Source organism: Staurois parvus, unplaced genomic scaffold, assembly GCF_062004578.1.
Source record: "Staurois parvus isolate SC_StPar_1 unplaced genomic scaffold, SC_StPar_1.0 ptg000510l, whole genome shotgun sequence".
NCBI classification, from domain to species: Eukaryota; Metazoa; Chordata; class Amphibia; order Anura; family Ranidae; genus Staurois; species Staurois parvus.
The window spans coordinates 143,002-160,430 of NW_028318306.1; the positions used below are offsets into that span (position 1 = coordinate 143,002).

Sequence of the window (17,429 nt, forward strand, 5' to 3'; positions counted from 1 at the left end):
GATACTTACCTTGCTGACCCCTGCTCCAGCCTGGGCTCGCTCCCTCCCTCTCCCATCTACAGCCAGCATACCTGGCTGCAGCAGAAAATTTGCACGGTACAGACACTTACCGATCAGCTGTCTTCCTTCTCTGGCCGCTCTCCTCTTCACTCGCTCCGGCAGCTCCCTTACTCAGTCTTCTTTGATCTACGTGCGCTGCCGCTCGGCTCCTCCTCTCCAAGCTCCACCTCCTCGCCGGTGATTGGCCGCCTGTGTGCCTCTCCTGAGCTACAGTTCCGGTGGCCAATCACCGGCGAGGAGGCGGAGCTGTTGAGTGATCCCGGAGGTGTGGCCAGGTGACAGGGGCAGCATGTCATCCCTCCCACACATCGCCTGAGACGGATAGAGGAGCGGTGTCTCGGTTCCTAAGACCATCGGAAATATGTGTTTTCCGATGGTCTTAGGCGACCCCTGTGAAATGGTCGTTCGACCCCCAAAGGGGTCGCGACCCACAGGTTGAGAACTGCTGCTCTAGTGGCTATCTGCATATATGAAGAAATGTATTTAGTAGTCCATGCCTAAAGTACTGGAGCACTCAGAATCTGGTGCAGCTGTGCATGGTAGCCAATCAGCTTCTAACTTCAGCTTGTTCAATTAAAAATAAAACCTGAAAACTGATTGGTTTCTATGCAGAGCTACACCAGATTTTGCACACTCCAGTTTTAGTAAATAGCCCCCATGGCATTTTAAATGTCTTTATAGTGACAACCCTCATTTAAAAGTGGCAGCTTTCTGTAGCCTGACATAGAGTACAACTGATGTCAATGCCAACATTCAGAACTGTGTCCATACTATGGACATTTAACTATTTTCATATCCTTAACAAGCAGCAAATGGACTTTAACCATATGTTTAACCAAAACCAATGGGACTTTAATGATGCCTTTAATTAGCAAAAACAACAAACCATTAAAATACGTATACTCAGGGCTGCTGTTAGAAACCATGAGGCCCCATACAGCTAACCTGACAGCCCCCCCACCCCACAAAAACAGAGTTTACTATGTTTCAGTTATGAATGAACACAATGAGTCATCTGTACTCATTGTGTTAATTCAGGAAAGGAAGGGGCTGGTAAATGTGACATATTTACTGGACCCTTCCCCCACTCTCCATCCTGAAGGATCCTATTGTGTGCTTGCAGCTGCTGGTGGGAAGGAGAGGAGGGAAGCTGGCAGCACTGTGGGGGTACACAGGGGGGCCTGGGCAGCAGGGGGAAACATATGGTGCACAGGGAGGGTTTTGGGTGTGGGGGGCTATTACTGGAATCAGCGCAGATCTAACTGCACTCCTATGATCCATAGGAGAAGTACAGCCAAAAAAGCTTTGGTTATACTTCTCTTTTAAGTCACATTTATGAAATATTTATATACACAAAACTGGAGGCATAATCTTCCCATGCATGCAAAAAATGCTGAGGGACATTGGAGGAATGGGAATGGGAATTAGAAGCAAATGCTTCTGAAGTTGTTTTTTATCTCTGTTTCTGAAGCCTGCCCTTAGGTTCCCCAAACAGTTCATATTTTGTAAAGATCTACCCAAGATGCTTCTACTTATTACTCATATGTGAGATTACCTTTAAACCATTAGTCATTGTTAGGACTTCAGGACAGGATTTTGGATACACTGCCTCACATATTAACCCGTTTCCTACACTAAAATATGTATTTTCTAACCCTAAGATTTACACCAATTATTTCTCTGTTTTGCTCCAATAATGGGATGGTTTTACCAACACAAAGCTTTCAAAATGGTTGCCTTACTATCTGTTGTAACCTCAAGGTATGGAGTGACCCTTTGTGCATCTAAAAACATGCATGAGCATGTGCATGAAAAATAAACATGATGACTGTTCTTAATTGGCCTGCTGTGTATGTTAGAGCAGCCATACAAAGGCTAGGTTCACACTTAAGTGGGTGTGGGACTATGTGTAAATCAAACACTTTCCCGCACAAGCACCAAAAATGCACTGCTGTTTGCAGATGCACAGGGATGCCATTAATTCCTAATGGCTTCCCCACACATTGGAATCTGCAGCGCTTTTACCCATGCTGGAAAGCACATAGCACTATGTGGTTTCCCTGTGGCTGTGATTTTAGAAGGGTGCAGAGACCTTTTTCCTACATTTCCCTCAGGTACAGCAGTACATTCAAATAAATGGGCTGCTGTGTCCACGCAAAAGCACCCTCATGGAAACCACAGTAGTGTGAACCTTGTCTAAATGAGAAGCTTGTGAAACAAGGCCATGTCTGCTCAGTAATAGAAATGGTTTTACAAGTACATCAAGTATTTTTTTCCAATAAAGTATCTTGAAATTTCTGATACCATGGAGTTATTTTTGTATTACATACAGGTATGTGTTTAGGGGGATGATGGGCTGTTATAAATGTGACTGCTCTTAGCATAAATGGCACTTTTATCTTTTTATCAGTTGGTTTTCCAATGTCATCAATGAGAGCCTTTTGTTCTATCTGGAGCTGCAGCCAGGCATGAATGGAGACCAGCTGAAGAATGTCAGGAATGCAGCACTTATCACATGGTTCATCATGGTAAGCCAGGCATGACTTCAATAAGCTTGGATATTATTATTAATGACTAAGTGCCAGATACCATGCTTCCAGTTATTTTAAGTGTTCTGCATGCTTTTGTCCAGGTTCTTACCATTGTAAACTGAGAACTAAAACAAACTATATACAGCATATATAGAGCAAAAGCCAAATGTGTACTACATGCTAAGTTATTACTATTATTAATTATAATAACATCAGATAAATGATAAAATAATAAATCATTAAACTAATATTGGAATAAGAAAATACTATCAATGTATCCATTTAGGTTATATGTGACACCAGAGTAATCCATATTCACCTTGTAAACACAGAAGTCTAAGTAGACATTGACTAACCAATCCATACACTGAAGGATGAGGTGACCTGACCCTCCATGTTTACGCTTTTGCACACGTTTAAAAAATAATTTTAGGCCTAAAGATTACATATAACCCCCAAAACATTATATATTTTCTGAAGGCAGTCACCCAATAGAAAAAAATGTTGCTAGTTCCAATGCTTTATGAAACATGATATTACCGAAAAGATTTAGTAAATGCACAAGTTCAGTAAAAAACACACTAAAGTTAGTTTTGGGGCACTCAAATGCAATTAATTACCCAATTTTTGATGAAACATAAAAGATGAGGTTGCACCTAGTATATACGCAACACATCAAACCTTAAATTTGTGTGCGCCCGTGAAATAACGACAAACTTCAGTAACATATTTCTTTTATAGGAGACACTTTAAAAGCCCGATATAGGTCATCAGTTTAGCATTATGGAGGAGGTATGGTGCTAGAATTATCTCTCTCACGCCGGCGTGCATGGCGATAAGTAACATGTGTATCGCAACAGACATTTTTATATGTAGGTGCCCATGATGAGTGTGTTTACGTTTGTACATGCTTATATGTGGGTGGGGGTCTCAAATTTATTTTTAGGAGATTTTATGCGCTTGGGTTTAACTTAAATTTTTTAAATTTAGATTTTTTTTTTATTTTAAAGGACGATGAGTTTCGGGGCGTGTCCTCTTTGTCAAATCCTTCTGAACTTGACAATGCGTTTTGAGGTGCATCCTCTTTGTCAAGTCTTCCTGAACCTGACAATACATTTTGAGGCATGGCCTCTTTATCAAGTCCTTCTGGACTTGACAAAGAGGCCACCCTTCTAAATGAATCATCCTGGAGACTCTGAAACACTTCCTTCTATCCCAGCCTCTTTCCAGAGAGTTGGCGGTATGTCTCTTTCGATGACACAGGTTCAGGTCACACGACTTATGGTGATTCAATTCCGGTGATGTGGCCCCAGTTTGCACACCAGGCCTAACATCAGGTTATCTGGAAACACCAGACCTGTATGATCCTTGGCTATTGGAGTGGCCACCTCGCAAGGGGTGGCCAATTTCGATCCATGTATGGCCGGCTTAAAAGTGGATTTCCTCTTACTTGGAGAAAGTTCTACTCACTTCTGTGTCTCGAACAGTAAGTAAAGAGCAATCACCCCATCTGAATACAGACTAAAAATACTTGACAGGGGTTTTAATCATTCCCTACTACAGAATAAAAAGAAAGTTACAACTTGCCCTACTTGGTACACTGATGGTGTAGTGCTTAACATTTTTACCACATACAGATCTTGCAGCCTTTCTTCAAAACATTATTGTGATAAACCATAGTCTGACCAAACAACAGATATAAAGAGAGGGGACACACTGACCTAAGTACAGGGATAATTAATGAACCTTTAATGATAAACAAACAGTTTAGCTTACAAGAGTTGATAGGGAGTTCCTGCATCAGTGAAAGACAGAAACAACCAGCCCCCTGGCGCCAGCTTTGGAACAAGGTGATCTTTAGAAGTCTGTCCTGGATCTTGGCTAATAGATGAGAAAGGTAGCACGGTGGGACCTGCCAATACCTGGAATGTAGCAGGATGCAGTGGCATCTTCGCAGTTTTGGACGGGGAGACTTTTACAGTAATATGTTTACACGTTTTACTAAGCAATGCATTTTTGAGGGACCTCCTTCTTTTATCAAGCCTACCACTCCCTACTATATTCAACACTGCAGAAAACAGTTCTGGCTTTAATATGCTTTAAAGTGTATTTCCAGTCTTGCGACGGTGTTTTGTTATTTGTTTCCATTTACACAGCATACCTAAAATAATTCAAATATTTCTTAACTGTTTCTTTAGAGTGGAATTATACTGCACACTGGTATGCAAGCTATTCTGCTAAATACCTTTTCTCATCAGCAGTATATAGCAGTCTTTTGACTTCTATCAGTGTCCAGCGGAGCACTGGCTAAAGCTTGTAGGAGGAGTTTTCATTCTCCTCTGACTGTGCTATGAGGCTGCATAACCCCTGACCCTCTGTCTAGACAGTGCTGATTGGCCCTATGCTGACCACATGCACCCTCCCAAAGAAAAAAAAACTCTCTTGCAATATACACCAAACTGAGCATGTGCAGAGTGACTTCAAGAGCTCTGTGCTATCAGCTGGATGGATTGGGGACAACAGAGAAATGGGAGGATCAGAGAAGACAGGATCAAACAGCCTTTTCACACAATGCAGAGGATTAAACCCTTGGGTTCCACAGGGAGTATAACAAGCATGCTTTACTGCATATACAGACTGATTTTATTGTTGTGGGTTTAGTAACATTTTAAATAGGGAGAACTTAGGTAGGTAGTTTATAGTAGGCAAGTAAAAAACCCTTCAAAATGTAAACAGCATTTTAAAATAAAATGTTTTCAGTTAAGCTTTGTGAATGGGAACACAACAAATATAAAGTAGTTGTTATCCTAATTATTATTATTATTATACAGGATTTATATAATGCCAACAGTTTGCTCAGCGCTTTAAATTAGGCTGCAAAAGTCAAAATACACTTCAAGTTCACAACACAAACGTTTTCCCAACAAATTAAAGTACAAGAGAGCGCTTCCCTCTCTTCTGACCACATAGAATACATTGTTGGAATCCTATTTAAAGTAGTGTTCCACCCACAAAAGGAAGTTCCACTGGCCTCCTCCTCTGCTTCTAGTAAGGATCTGGCACTTTTGGGGAGCAGGTACCCAATTTTCACAGGTACTCACTCCGACTTCCACTCCAACTGCCTAGGCAATTTGAAGCAGAAGCTCCCCCCCCTACCCACAGTCTTCTAGGACATGTGACAAGTCCCAGAAGACTGCAGGACCATTCACAGTGCGCAGTGCTGCTCGCGCATGTGCAGTGGGCACCCAGCTGTGATGCTGCAAGCTGCCCATAGCAAACATCCCGGTGCTAGGGAGAGAGAGGACACAAACTGAAAACCTCTGGGCCAAGCACAGCGCTGGATCATGGGACAGGTGAGTGGCTGTTTATTAAAAGTCAGAAGCTACAGTTTTTGTAGCTGCTGACTTTTAATTTTTACAAACATGACCAGAGCTCCATTTTTATTCCCTAACTTTGTTTTCTTAGAAGTGACTGCTTTCCATATGCACTGCAAATTGCAATCTGCAAAGCTTATTGTATTATCAGCTCCCAGTATACAGTATGCTATGTCTTTGTGCAATCTTAAACTTATACATTTTCTATATTTTTTCTATTAAGGGCATACTGAATCCAATGCAGGGATTCCTCTTTACTTTGGCGTTGTATGGATGGACAGGATGGAACATTGATTTCAGGCTAAAGCACAAGGAAATCTCATTTGAACATTTGACCAGTACATCTGTGGCTGAAAACAATGGCCGAATCGGTTCTTTCTTGAACTACCCTGGTTACATCCAGGACCCCACCAAAGCTGAGATGGGGAACAGCCAGCAAACGGATGAGGCACTGAGCATGCTTTCTGAAGGTAATGGGAGTATAGCTGAGAGGATAACCAGGCACTCCCCTATTTACCAAGGCTGGTAGTTCCTAATTATGCTGCTCTGTCTGTCCAACCATTCCTTATTATATCAGGGCCTCTATAGAAGGGTTTATGTCTCATTGTACAGAACTGCTGTGAATTGATAACATATTTTTCAGAGAATAAGCTATGGAAATGATAACAGTGTTATTGATTATATGAACGTGACTACAGAGTATGTTTAATTGCATGTTGATATAATTCCAGGTTACATTTACAATTAGCTATTATTGGTCTGAACATTAAACCGCTTCTACAAATCCATCTGGCCATATTAAATGTGTGTTTAACTTTAAATTACAAATCCATTTGACCATATTAAATTAACTTTCAGCTGTTATCCTCCATCACAGCCTATCACTCTCTGCTCATTTCCTTATACTTTGGATGGGTTGCGAGGGGTTTTACCTCATGATCAGTTCACCTAACATGGGAATTTGTGATTTTGTTAGGTGCTGAGTTAAAGTAAAAGAGAATTACTACAACTATGTTAATACAAAAAAAAAATTATTTATATAGGCCTCTGTGTTTAACATTTTTTACTTTGTCTGTGTCTGACAGACAGTAAAAAAGGAGGTAAATAAAATCTTTTCATTAATGGGATCAAGGAAAGGGGACATTCGCAGCTGCTGCAGAAAGAGCAGAAATATAAAATTGTGCATAGCAGTTTAATCAATAAACATTCCCCATGGTAGTCTACATGTTCTAAAGGTTACCCCTTAAATGGCAGACTGCCACATGAAATTACTATTGGAAGGGTATTTCTGGTCATAAAAACTGCAACACCATACAGTCATAGTCTCTTTAGTTGGAATGACTTCGCTATGTCTCTCTGGTAGTTCATCCTGGTCTGCTACTGTGATGTTTAAAATGTATGTACCCTGTGTATCCCTAACAGCCTACATAGACACTGTGGACAAAATCAACTCTACTTCTTTGCCCCACCATTTCCACCGTCATTCATAAAAGTCTCTATAGACCATCTCCTATCCTGTTGTCCTCTGCTAATGTAAATCTAGAAACATTGCAGTTTGTTAAAATAATTTGATAGTTTCTGGTAGGCATGCACATATATATATATATCAGGCATAACTTAACTACCACCGACCTAATTTTTACTAGGTCCCCCTTTTGCTGCCCCAAAACAGCAACCAAAGCAGCAACCAAAAGCAGCACTGACCTGTTGAGGCATGGACGCTACTTGACCTCTGAAGGTATGCTGTGGTATCTGACACCAAACCTGCAGTAGCAGATCCTTTATTCCTGTAAGTTGCAGTGTGGGGTCTCCATGGATCGGGCTTGTTTTGTTTTGACTCATTGTGGTGTTCCTCAAACCATTCTTGAACCATTTGTACAGTGTTGCAGGGGCATTATCCTGCTAAAAATGCCACTACTATCAGAGAATACTTTTTTCATGAAGGTCAGCAACAATGTTTAGGTAGATGGTAAGTGTCATCCACATGAATGGTAGGACCCAAGGTTTCCCAGCACAACATTGTCCAAAGTATCATACTGCCTCTGCCGACTTGCCCTCTTCCCATCATACATCCTGGCTTCATTTCTTCCCCAGGTAAGCAGCACACATGCACCTGACCATCTGCATGATATAAAAGAAATCATGATTCATCAGACTAGGCCACCTTCTTTTGCTCCTTGGTCCAGTTCTGATGTTGCGCATAGTAGGCACTTTTGGCTGTGGACACTGGTCAGCACGGGCACCCTGAACAGTCTGTGGCTACCAGCCCCATACACATCAAACTGAGATGCCCATGTTTCCAGCTTTCAACACATCAACTTCAGGGACAACATGTTTACTTGCTTCCTAATATATCCCACCGACTTCAAATAGCATGATAACGAGATATTCAATGTTACGCACTTAACCTGTCATTGGTCTTGAAGTTATGACTGATCACTATATATATATATATATATATATATATATACACATACAATTGTGTTCAAAATAATAGCAGTCAGACATCACTAACCTGATCAATCACTGTTTTTGGTAGAAATGATATTTCTACATGGCAAATAATTTACTAGCAGGTGTAGAGTAATAGAAATCCAACAGACCCAACTGTCATGACATGCATGCTGCTGATTCCGTGTAATTGAATCACTAATTGAAAGGGGCATGTTCAAAATAATAGCAGTGTGGAGTTCTATTAGTGAGGTCATTCATTCTTTGAAAAACAGGTGGCAATTATTGCCCTTATTTAAGGAAGGAAGGAAGGCAGCAAATGTTGTACATGCTGGTTACAGTGCATTTCTCTCTGAAATTCTGAGGAAAATGGGTCTTTCCAGACATTGTTCAGAAGAACAGCATACCTTGATTAAAAAGTTGCTTGGAGAGGGGAAAACATATAAAGAAGTGCAGAAAATGATAGGCTGCTCAGCTAAAATGATCACAAATGCTTTAAAATGGCAACCAAAACCTGAAAGACGTGGAAGAAAGCTAAAAACTACCATTCAAATGGATAGAAGAATAGCCAAAATGGCAAGGACTCAGCCAACAATCAGCTCCAGGAAGATCAAAGAAGGTCTAAAGTTACCTGTGAGTACTGTTACAATTAGAAGATGCCTATGTGAAGCCAAGCTATCTGCAAGAAGCCCCCGCAAAGCCCCACGGTTGAAAAAAAGACATGTGCTGAAGAGGTTACAATTTGCCAAAGAGCACATTGATTGGCCTAAAGAGAAATGGCGCAACAGTTTGTGGACTGATCAAAGTAAGATTGTTCTTTTTGGGTCTAGTGGCCGGAGACAGTTTGTCAGACGACCCCCAAACACTGAATTCAAGCCACAGTACACTGCGAAGACAGTGAAGCATGGTTGCGCAAGCATCATGATATGGGGATGTTTCTCATACTATGGTGTTGGGCCTATTTATTGCATACCAGGGATCATGGATCAGTTTGAATACATCAGAATACTTGAAGAGGTCATGCTGCCTTATGCTGAAGAGGAAATGCCCTTGAAATGGGTGTTCCAACAAGACAATGACCCCAAACAAAACGTGCAACATCTTGGTTCCAGACCAACAAGATTGACGTTATGGAGTGACCAGCCCAATCCCCGGATCTTAATCCAATAGAAAACTTGTGGGGTGACATAAAAAATGCAGTTTCTGAGGCAAAACCAAGAAATAGAGAAGAACTGTGGAATGTAGTCCAATCATCCTGGGCTGGAATACCTGTTCACAGGTGCCAGAAGTTGGTTGACTCCATGCAACACAGATGTACAACAGTTCTCAGAAACAGTGGTTTTTTGAACAGTCTAATATTCACTTTTCTTAAATTTTTTTTAGAGGAACAACACAAATTTGATATATTGTTCTTCATGTTTTTATTTGGAATAGAATGTGTAGTGTTCCCAATGCATTTGTGTTTATGGAAATAAAAGCTATTATATGGATTTTGAGCTTTAGTCACTCTTTTCAACACACTGCTATTATTTTGAACACAACTGTATATATATATATATATATATATATATATATATTAGAACATAAACTAAAACATTTTTATATCTCCAAGGTAACAAATAGGGTAGCGATAGTGATCTGTGCCTAAGTTAGCTTAAGTTAAATACAGTAAGTGAGAATGACAGGAGAGTAGAAGTACAGAGAAAGTAAGGATGCAAGCCTCATAGCTGAATAATAATATGTAGAAGAGAGAAGGTGCAATGCACCCCTAATACATGCAGAATAATAGTAGATACTAAGAATATCACTGAATATGAAACAGAAGCATAAAGTGCAGTATAGAGAAAGATTCATGTACTTATATTGTTTTAACTTGTGAAGTTCAGTGCGCTTTTATTAAATATTTTCATCCTTTTTCACCTTTATCAAAAGTTAATCAAACTTGTGTCTTTGACAGGTTGAAATATTTTTTTTTTGGAAAATAATGTCTGTTCTTCTTGTATGCATTGTGAAAAAGAATGTCTTTTTTCTGAAAAGTAGCTGTGAGGCATTATAATAGTAGCTTAAAAGTATATGTATTTCAAAATGCTAAATTACAACTTTTCAAAAACATAAGAGGGATTATTTTTACAACCTGAAGTCATCAAAATAAAAGTCTTTTTACCGTTATATTGATGTTTCTCTTTTATTCAATGCATATTTAATGGAAAACTTGTAAATATTTAACTTTACTCAGAATCCAGCATAGGTAGAGTCTCCTTCACTCAGGTGTGCAATGATCATGCCTGCTGTAGTGAAGGATCTGAACACAATATAAATCATACAAAACTGGTGTCTAAAACAAACGGAAATCAGTTTTAAGGGAATTTGTTTTAATTCTGATATGATTTGAAAAGATTTCATGGAGTCAACAAAGTGACGGTATAGGGGATTACCTGGAATCCTCCAAATTGGCTGCGTAAAGAATGTATAGACATTTTACCTGAATGCATAAACGTACTATTTTATAGCAAGTATTCCATTTACTGTAGTGACTACTTGCTTAAGTATCCGAATTCCCTAATGGATATAGTCAATGAATCTGAAAAAAAAAATAACAAATACATTTATTTAATTTGGATTCATTGTGAATAGCTGGTTGCTAAAAAGTGGGCGGTCGCCATGTCCTTAACAACCATGACTTATCTGCTGTCAGCAGAATTCCTTGCTGTTAGCAGAATGTATACAAAGTGCCGGAATTAAAAAACTTAAAAAACAGCCCTTCGGGTCTGGTATGGATATCAAGGTGAAACCCACGTCAAAATAATAAAAAAAAATGGTGAGGGGTCCCCCCCAAAATCTATACTAGGCCCTTGTCTCAGCATGCAGCCTGTCAGACCAGGAAAGGGGGAGGTGCAGCAAGTACTCCCGCTCCTGAACCATACCAGGCCACATGCTCCCAACATGGGAGGGTGCTTTGGGGGAGAGGAACAAGGGCCTCTAACCCACATCCCTAGCCTAGTGGTTGTGGGGGGGTGACTTATTGGAATCTGGAAGCCCCCTTTAACAAGGGGCCCCTAGATCCCAGTCCTCCCCATGTGAATGAGTATGGGGTACATAGTACCCCTACTCATTCACCAAAAAATGTCAAAAATAAATAAAAATGCAAAGACAGTATTTTTTAAGTCCTTTGTTAAAAAAAAAATATTAAAAACATGTCCTTCAATGGAAATGAAAGTGTCAATCATGACGAACGCCAACCCACATGACAAAAACAAAAATAAACCCTGCTGCCTGGCTTAAAACCTAAGGGTCTGGTATGGATTTTGGGAGGGAACCCACATCAAACAAAACAAGTGTGGTGTTTCCCTCAAAATTTATACCAGATCAGAAGAGCCTGGTTCGGATTGATGATACTTTGTTTACATTCTGCTGACAATGGGGAATCCCGCTGGCAGCAGATGAGTCATGGTTGTTAAGGATGTGGTAGCCAGCTATTCCAAATGAAATCAATGAATGCCGAAGATACAAAGCAAATTCCAAAAATGAATCAGTTCAATTAACAAATGCATCTGAAATGCAGTTTTTTAATTAACGAATGCATCCAAAGTGAAACAAAAATTTGTGGCATACACATGTCTCTCTTACTCCACATTTGTGCAAGCCTTTTTTTCCTATGTACCACCTGGCCAGAATATGTCCTGGAGCTCATTGTAGTTGTTCCCTCAAGCCAGCACCATTGTTGATTTCATCTGTGAACCAAGCCTTATCTTGGCACTGATTACCCTTAGGGTTTGTTCATACATGTACAATGGCTTACTTTTTTCCTACACTGAATAAACACAAATCACTGCTATGTGCCCTATTCACATCCAATTCACAACACCTCTTTTTGGAGTGACAGTCTATATAAAATCAAATCTCCTTTTTTAACTTTTTCCTTTTCACTTTTTTTTCCTCCCTATTTTTTTGGTCTGATGAATAGGTCTTCATGAACAAATATACTATTTACCAATAGAAAGTTTTATATCTTACTAAAAACATTTCAGGAAACCTCCAAATAATTGTGTTTTCTATTTTCATGATTATTAACATATGAGTACATCCTTTGCCTATATACATTTAGCCATAAAGTGTCCATCTTCTTCATCTTGTAGGGAGTATATTTATTGTATTGTTATGAGTAAAATCTATACAAAAATAAATATGAATTTTATACAATTATTTTAAAACTATTTATATACTGTACTTACATATAACCTATATTCCTTTGTCCTTTTTATAGATAAGTTATATTTCGTGAAATAACCACATAATTTAAAAAACGAGGTGGTTTATAAGATCTGATTTTAATGATGTATACCTTTCTCCTATTCACTCACATAAAAAGTGACTGAATAGAAATAGCATTTTCAGTGACATTCCATTGTTTTTGCCCAGTAACAAAAAAGTCCAGATACATTGGGATTTACTAAGGAATAGATCATGATCACTTTGCATGGTGAATTTTTTACTTAGCTTAATGTATGAAGTCAAGCTGAGCTGACTCCAATCATCCAATCACTTGCATGCAAAAATCCATAATTTTTCTTAAATATACTTTTCCCAATAATGGGTATTCTTTGCAAAGTTAAATTTTCACTTAACTTAATTCACTCATTTGCTAAGTTAAATGAAAACTAAAGCTAGACATTTATTCCAACACATTTTTGATATTCAAAATCTCTAAACCAAAAAATAGCAGTGTAATTAAAAACACATTTCTGCTAAGTGGAACTGTTTTTCATCGAGCTTTTGAAAAAGTAAAATTGTACTCTAAAACAGCTGTGTAATAATAGTATATTTTCAGCAACTCTGCCTGCTGTAATTTACACTCATAATATCACCCTTCAGGGTCCCCAAAGCATATCTGAAGGAAAAAGTTATTTGCGTTATGATGCTCCCCCTCCCTAATCCTGCTTGGCATGTTTGTATGCATTTTCTGACCCAGTTCCTGTGGTCGAGAGTCAATATATCATTTGTCTCACAAATGGTCCAAAACTGATTAAGTGGCTTTACTGAGCATGAGGAGCAAAAGGCAGGTTCAGGCTCTGGACAGTGCTAAGTTGTTGTCATTTGTATATCAAAAGACAGTGAGCTGTGTTTTTAGGGCTCCTGGGTGCTTAGCCATGGCCTTTTCTGCCTGATAAAGGTAATAACAGTTATCTTGTGACGGCTACTTTGAGGCAGGACTTTTAAAAGTTTAACAGGGAGTACAGGTTCGGTTTAATGTCACTCAACTCTGACACTCTAATACTCAGATATTAATCCAACAAATAAATTAAAAAACCCCTAAACCTACCCCCCTATCCTTGACCCACATATGCTTGACCCAATCCTGGAACATGTGTGCACACTAAAGGCTAAGCTACATGGGTAATTTTTATCTCTGAATATTTTACCCACTCACTCATTACGTTATTGGTAGGCATGTTGATTAAGGCTTGGTTCATATCTGTGCGGGTGGTGCTGCTGCGGATCTGCCCGAAAATCCGTGCAACCACACCACCCGCACAGAGGAATGCGGACCTGCAGTTTTAATGGCACACCGCCCGCACTGGAAAACACAACAGTACTGGGAACCGAAGTTCCTGTGTGAGCTGCGTTTTCGGAAGAAGTGCAGAGACTTCTTTCCTGCATATCACGGGCATGGGAGTCCATTCAAATGAATGGGCTCTTGTGCCCATGCAAAACGTGGCCCGCACGGCTGCATATATGTGAACCAGGGATTAAAATGCAAACGGTTGTTAAATCACTCAGTGGTGAGCAATTTAAATTGTCTGTGTAGTTATGCCCTATCGATACTTAACCCTTAAAAGGACTAATCTAATTTTACTGAGCATTTGATCTACAGTATCAGTACCAAAGAACACCAATCATAATGTGGTGTCAAAAACCATTTAGCCAACTGAGGAAATGGTGAGCTGCTTGCTAAATTTTTTCTTGTGGCTCCTTCTTCTGCCATTGATTATTACAATCACAATTTCATTACAAACAAAATAAAGTACAGAACTGCCCAGTATATTTCCCAAAGTGCCCAGTTATATAGACAACTGTGAAATATTAATTAAAGAAGAAGTATCACCACAACTTCATTCCATCCAAGTATCAACACAACTTCAAAAAATCCTTGTAGCACTTGGTCCATTCTGATCCGTGGCAGCACTGTGCAATAAAATTAAAAATGTTTTTCTGCTTCTGCTGTCAGCTCCACCACAGGCTGAAGCCCAATTTGTTGGTGTTCCTGGGAGGCGGGGGGACATGGCAATATAGCCACCCCTCCCTTTTTCAGAGTCTCATTTTACAAAAATAGTAAAATGAAGACTCATATTACTTAGTATGGGGCAAAAACACACACACACCCTATCTGCCCTTGGTTAGCTCTGTCAGAAATGTCTAAAAAGGATCATGCACAGTGTTTCAGATGCAAAATCCCCTAAAATATAATCATAGCCTCACCTGTTGCCTTTATCGTAGCCCCATGAACAGAGAATGGCAGAACAGTTTGTAAGATAACTTCCCCGAGGCAAACCTATGCAAACTGCTGGGGAGGGAGGTCCCTCACAGTGGATGTTTACTAGCGGCTAGCATCCAATAATCAGCCCTGCCAGCACTGTGTGGTCCTTTACTCTTATGGTGGACTGTGTTGTGATGCAAGCTGACACCCCCCCCCCCAGATGTGATGAATGACAGCGCTGATCTCCATCATGTGCCTGCTGCCAGAGATGAGCGTGTGGTGGTGTGTGTGTGTGTTTAGGGGGGGGGGGTGTGCTCGCATGCTGTTGATCACACTAACCCTGCAACTGCAGCACTGATCAAAACATGACCAAGTGCTCCAAAGTGCTCCACATACTTGGGCCCCTGAGAAATTCACCAGGGATTTTATAGTTTTAATGATACTTCATCTTTAAATTTGCACTGATGGTACTTATGTACTGGTTAAAAGGTTTGAGTAGTAGCAATGTCAATGAACTATGTGGGCGCACCCTACTTAGCTTTGTAATATACACTAGCAGTTGATTTTCCTCATTCCTCTAGAAATAAAGTGAACTTAGTATAAAATTCAGCTGTGAAATGACCATTCCTAAATATTGGAATCCAAGTCTGTGAGAATTAAATCAACCAAATCATGAATGCTTTGAAGAAAGCAGGGCTTGCTAGAAAAATTAGGCATACAATTTGGGATCTGGGCCAGTTGAAGCATGTTTAGGATGTTTAATATCCCTAAAAGTCTTCTACACAACTGATTAATTTTTGGGTGTGGAATCAATCTCTTCCTCAATTGCTATCTTCCAATAACAGATACCATTCCATTACATTTCTTTTACTTATTATTTAACTTTTTTACAGTATTACTTATTTACTCCTTCCACCAATTTTAGATTCTGCTTATAATTTCCTATATATTTGTAGCAACATTTCATTCACATTTATAACTGTTTCATTCTGCAATTTTTTGTTTTGTATGTTTTTTATATTATTTTCTATAATAAAGATGTAATGTTAAAAAAGAAGGGCAAGGGGCAGAACCATTGATGATATAACTGTGCCCAGATATGCAAATGTTCCTAACTGAGAGTAATAAGAATATTGTAATAAAAGCATCAGAAAACCTCAAATAATAGTTTGTTTTTTATAAAAAAAATGTTGATTTCTTTTCTGCATTTCAACAGTTTTTATACCTGATGATAAAATGTATTGCATGTATTAGTAGAAGTCACTGCAGATGCGTTAATGAGAAGACACTGCATATGAGTCAATTCTCTTTTGTTTTGCTAGGTTCTGAAGCTAGCACTATTGAAATCCACATATCCAGTGAACTTCCACACTTAGATGATATTGAAGCTGATGACGAATCCACAGACAAGGTCGAAAAAGAAAAGCTGGCCAAATAATTATGAAACTGGGCTCTTCACAGGCTTAGATCACAAGTTTTATGCCTATTGCACAAATTATATCCTGCGTGACCATCCAACTCAAGACAATGGAGGCATGCAAATCTCCAAAGACTTATCTGTGCCTCTGTTTAACAGATAATGTTTATAAAATATTAGGGATACTGATTTGCTTAATTTGTGTTATAAAAAGCCTAAAACAATATAACCCATGACCCTATAGAGTTGTGAGCATGACTGCCTGGTCCAGCTAATAAATGCATTGTGATGTTTATAGTAGTTGATGCATTACTTTCCCTTTTATGGCATTAGCAAAAGTGCCTATCCATTGAACACGGTACAATTCAAAGTCCTAGTTGTATGAATAACCTATGGTACAAATAACATCTATATAAAAATACAATTAGTGGTATGACATATATAACGCACAGCACTAAACGCATTGCTTGTAGCTCACATAGGAGTAAAATCATATGGGAGGGTGAGGGTGGGGCGTTCTCCTACTCTCATTTTCTAGGTTTCTCCATCAATATAACTATGGGAATATTTTATATAGGATTTATATAGCACCAAAGATTTTTGCAGTGCTTTGCAAAAATAAAGAGAGACAGTACAAGTTGCACTATAATTTAAAAAAAAAAAAATAGGGCAGGAGCTCTTTGCTCATGAGAGCTTACAATTAAAAATCTATTCGTTTTCAATGGATCTTGTATATAAGGTAGAAACAAATATGTATCTGCAATGCCAACAGAATCCAGTCAGATTTTCTCATATGATATTCTGCAACAATTATAGTTGGAATCAGACTGGCCATTATGAGCAACATGGAGACTTTTTTTATTAACACTTTTTATGAATGCTGTCAGATAATGTACACGTACTGTACATGAACATGTGAATGCATTACATATACCTCTATAACTGAGTGGTGGCTTCACACTAGTGCTAATTGCAATTCTAGACACAAAATGTGTATGTTTCTAAAATAACTGTAAAGAGAAGATGGCACTACAATTAGGGAATAAAAAATACATCCAATTTTCAGAGCTGCATTTGAATAAAACCAGAATTTGGTTGATTGCTGCTGAATTTATTAAGAA

General features: G+C 39.1%; 1 protein-coding gene across 2 annotated transcripts in view; it reads left to right on the forward strand.

Moving 5' to 3' along the window:
- Nucleotides 1-16,601, forward strand: part of LOC149451898 (G protein-coupled receptor 143-like) — an 84,680-nt gene extending 68,079 nt beyond the window's left edge. For both annotated transcript variants that reach the window (XM_089690011.1, XM_089690010.1), the window contains exons 7-9: nucleotides 2,471-2,588; nucleotides 6,189-6,435; nucleotides 16,214-16,601. In XM_089690011.1, coding sequence (XP_089546137.1) covers nucleotides 2,471-2,588; nucleotides 6,189-6,435; nucleotides 16,214-16,329 — 481 coding nt within the window. In that variant the 3' untranslated portion in view covers nucleotides 16,330-16,601. The remainder of the gene's footprint in view (nucleotides 1-2,470; nucleotides 2,589-6,188; nucleotides 6,436-16,213) is intronic.
- Nucleotides 16,602-17,429: the final 828 nt, after the last annotated feature.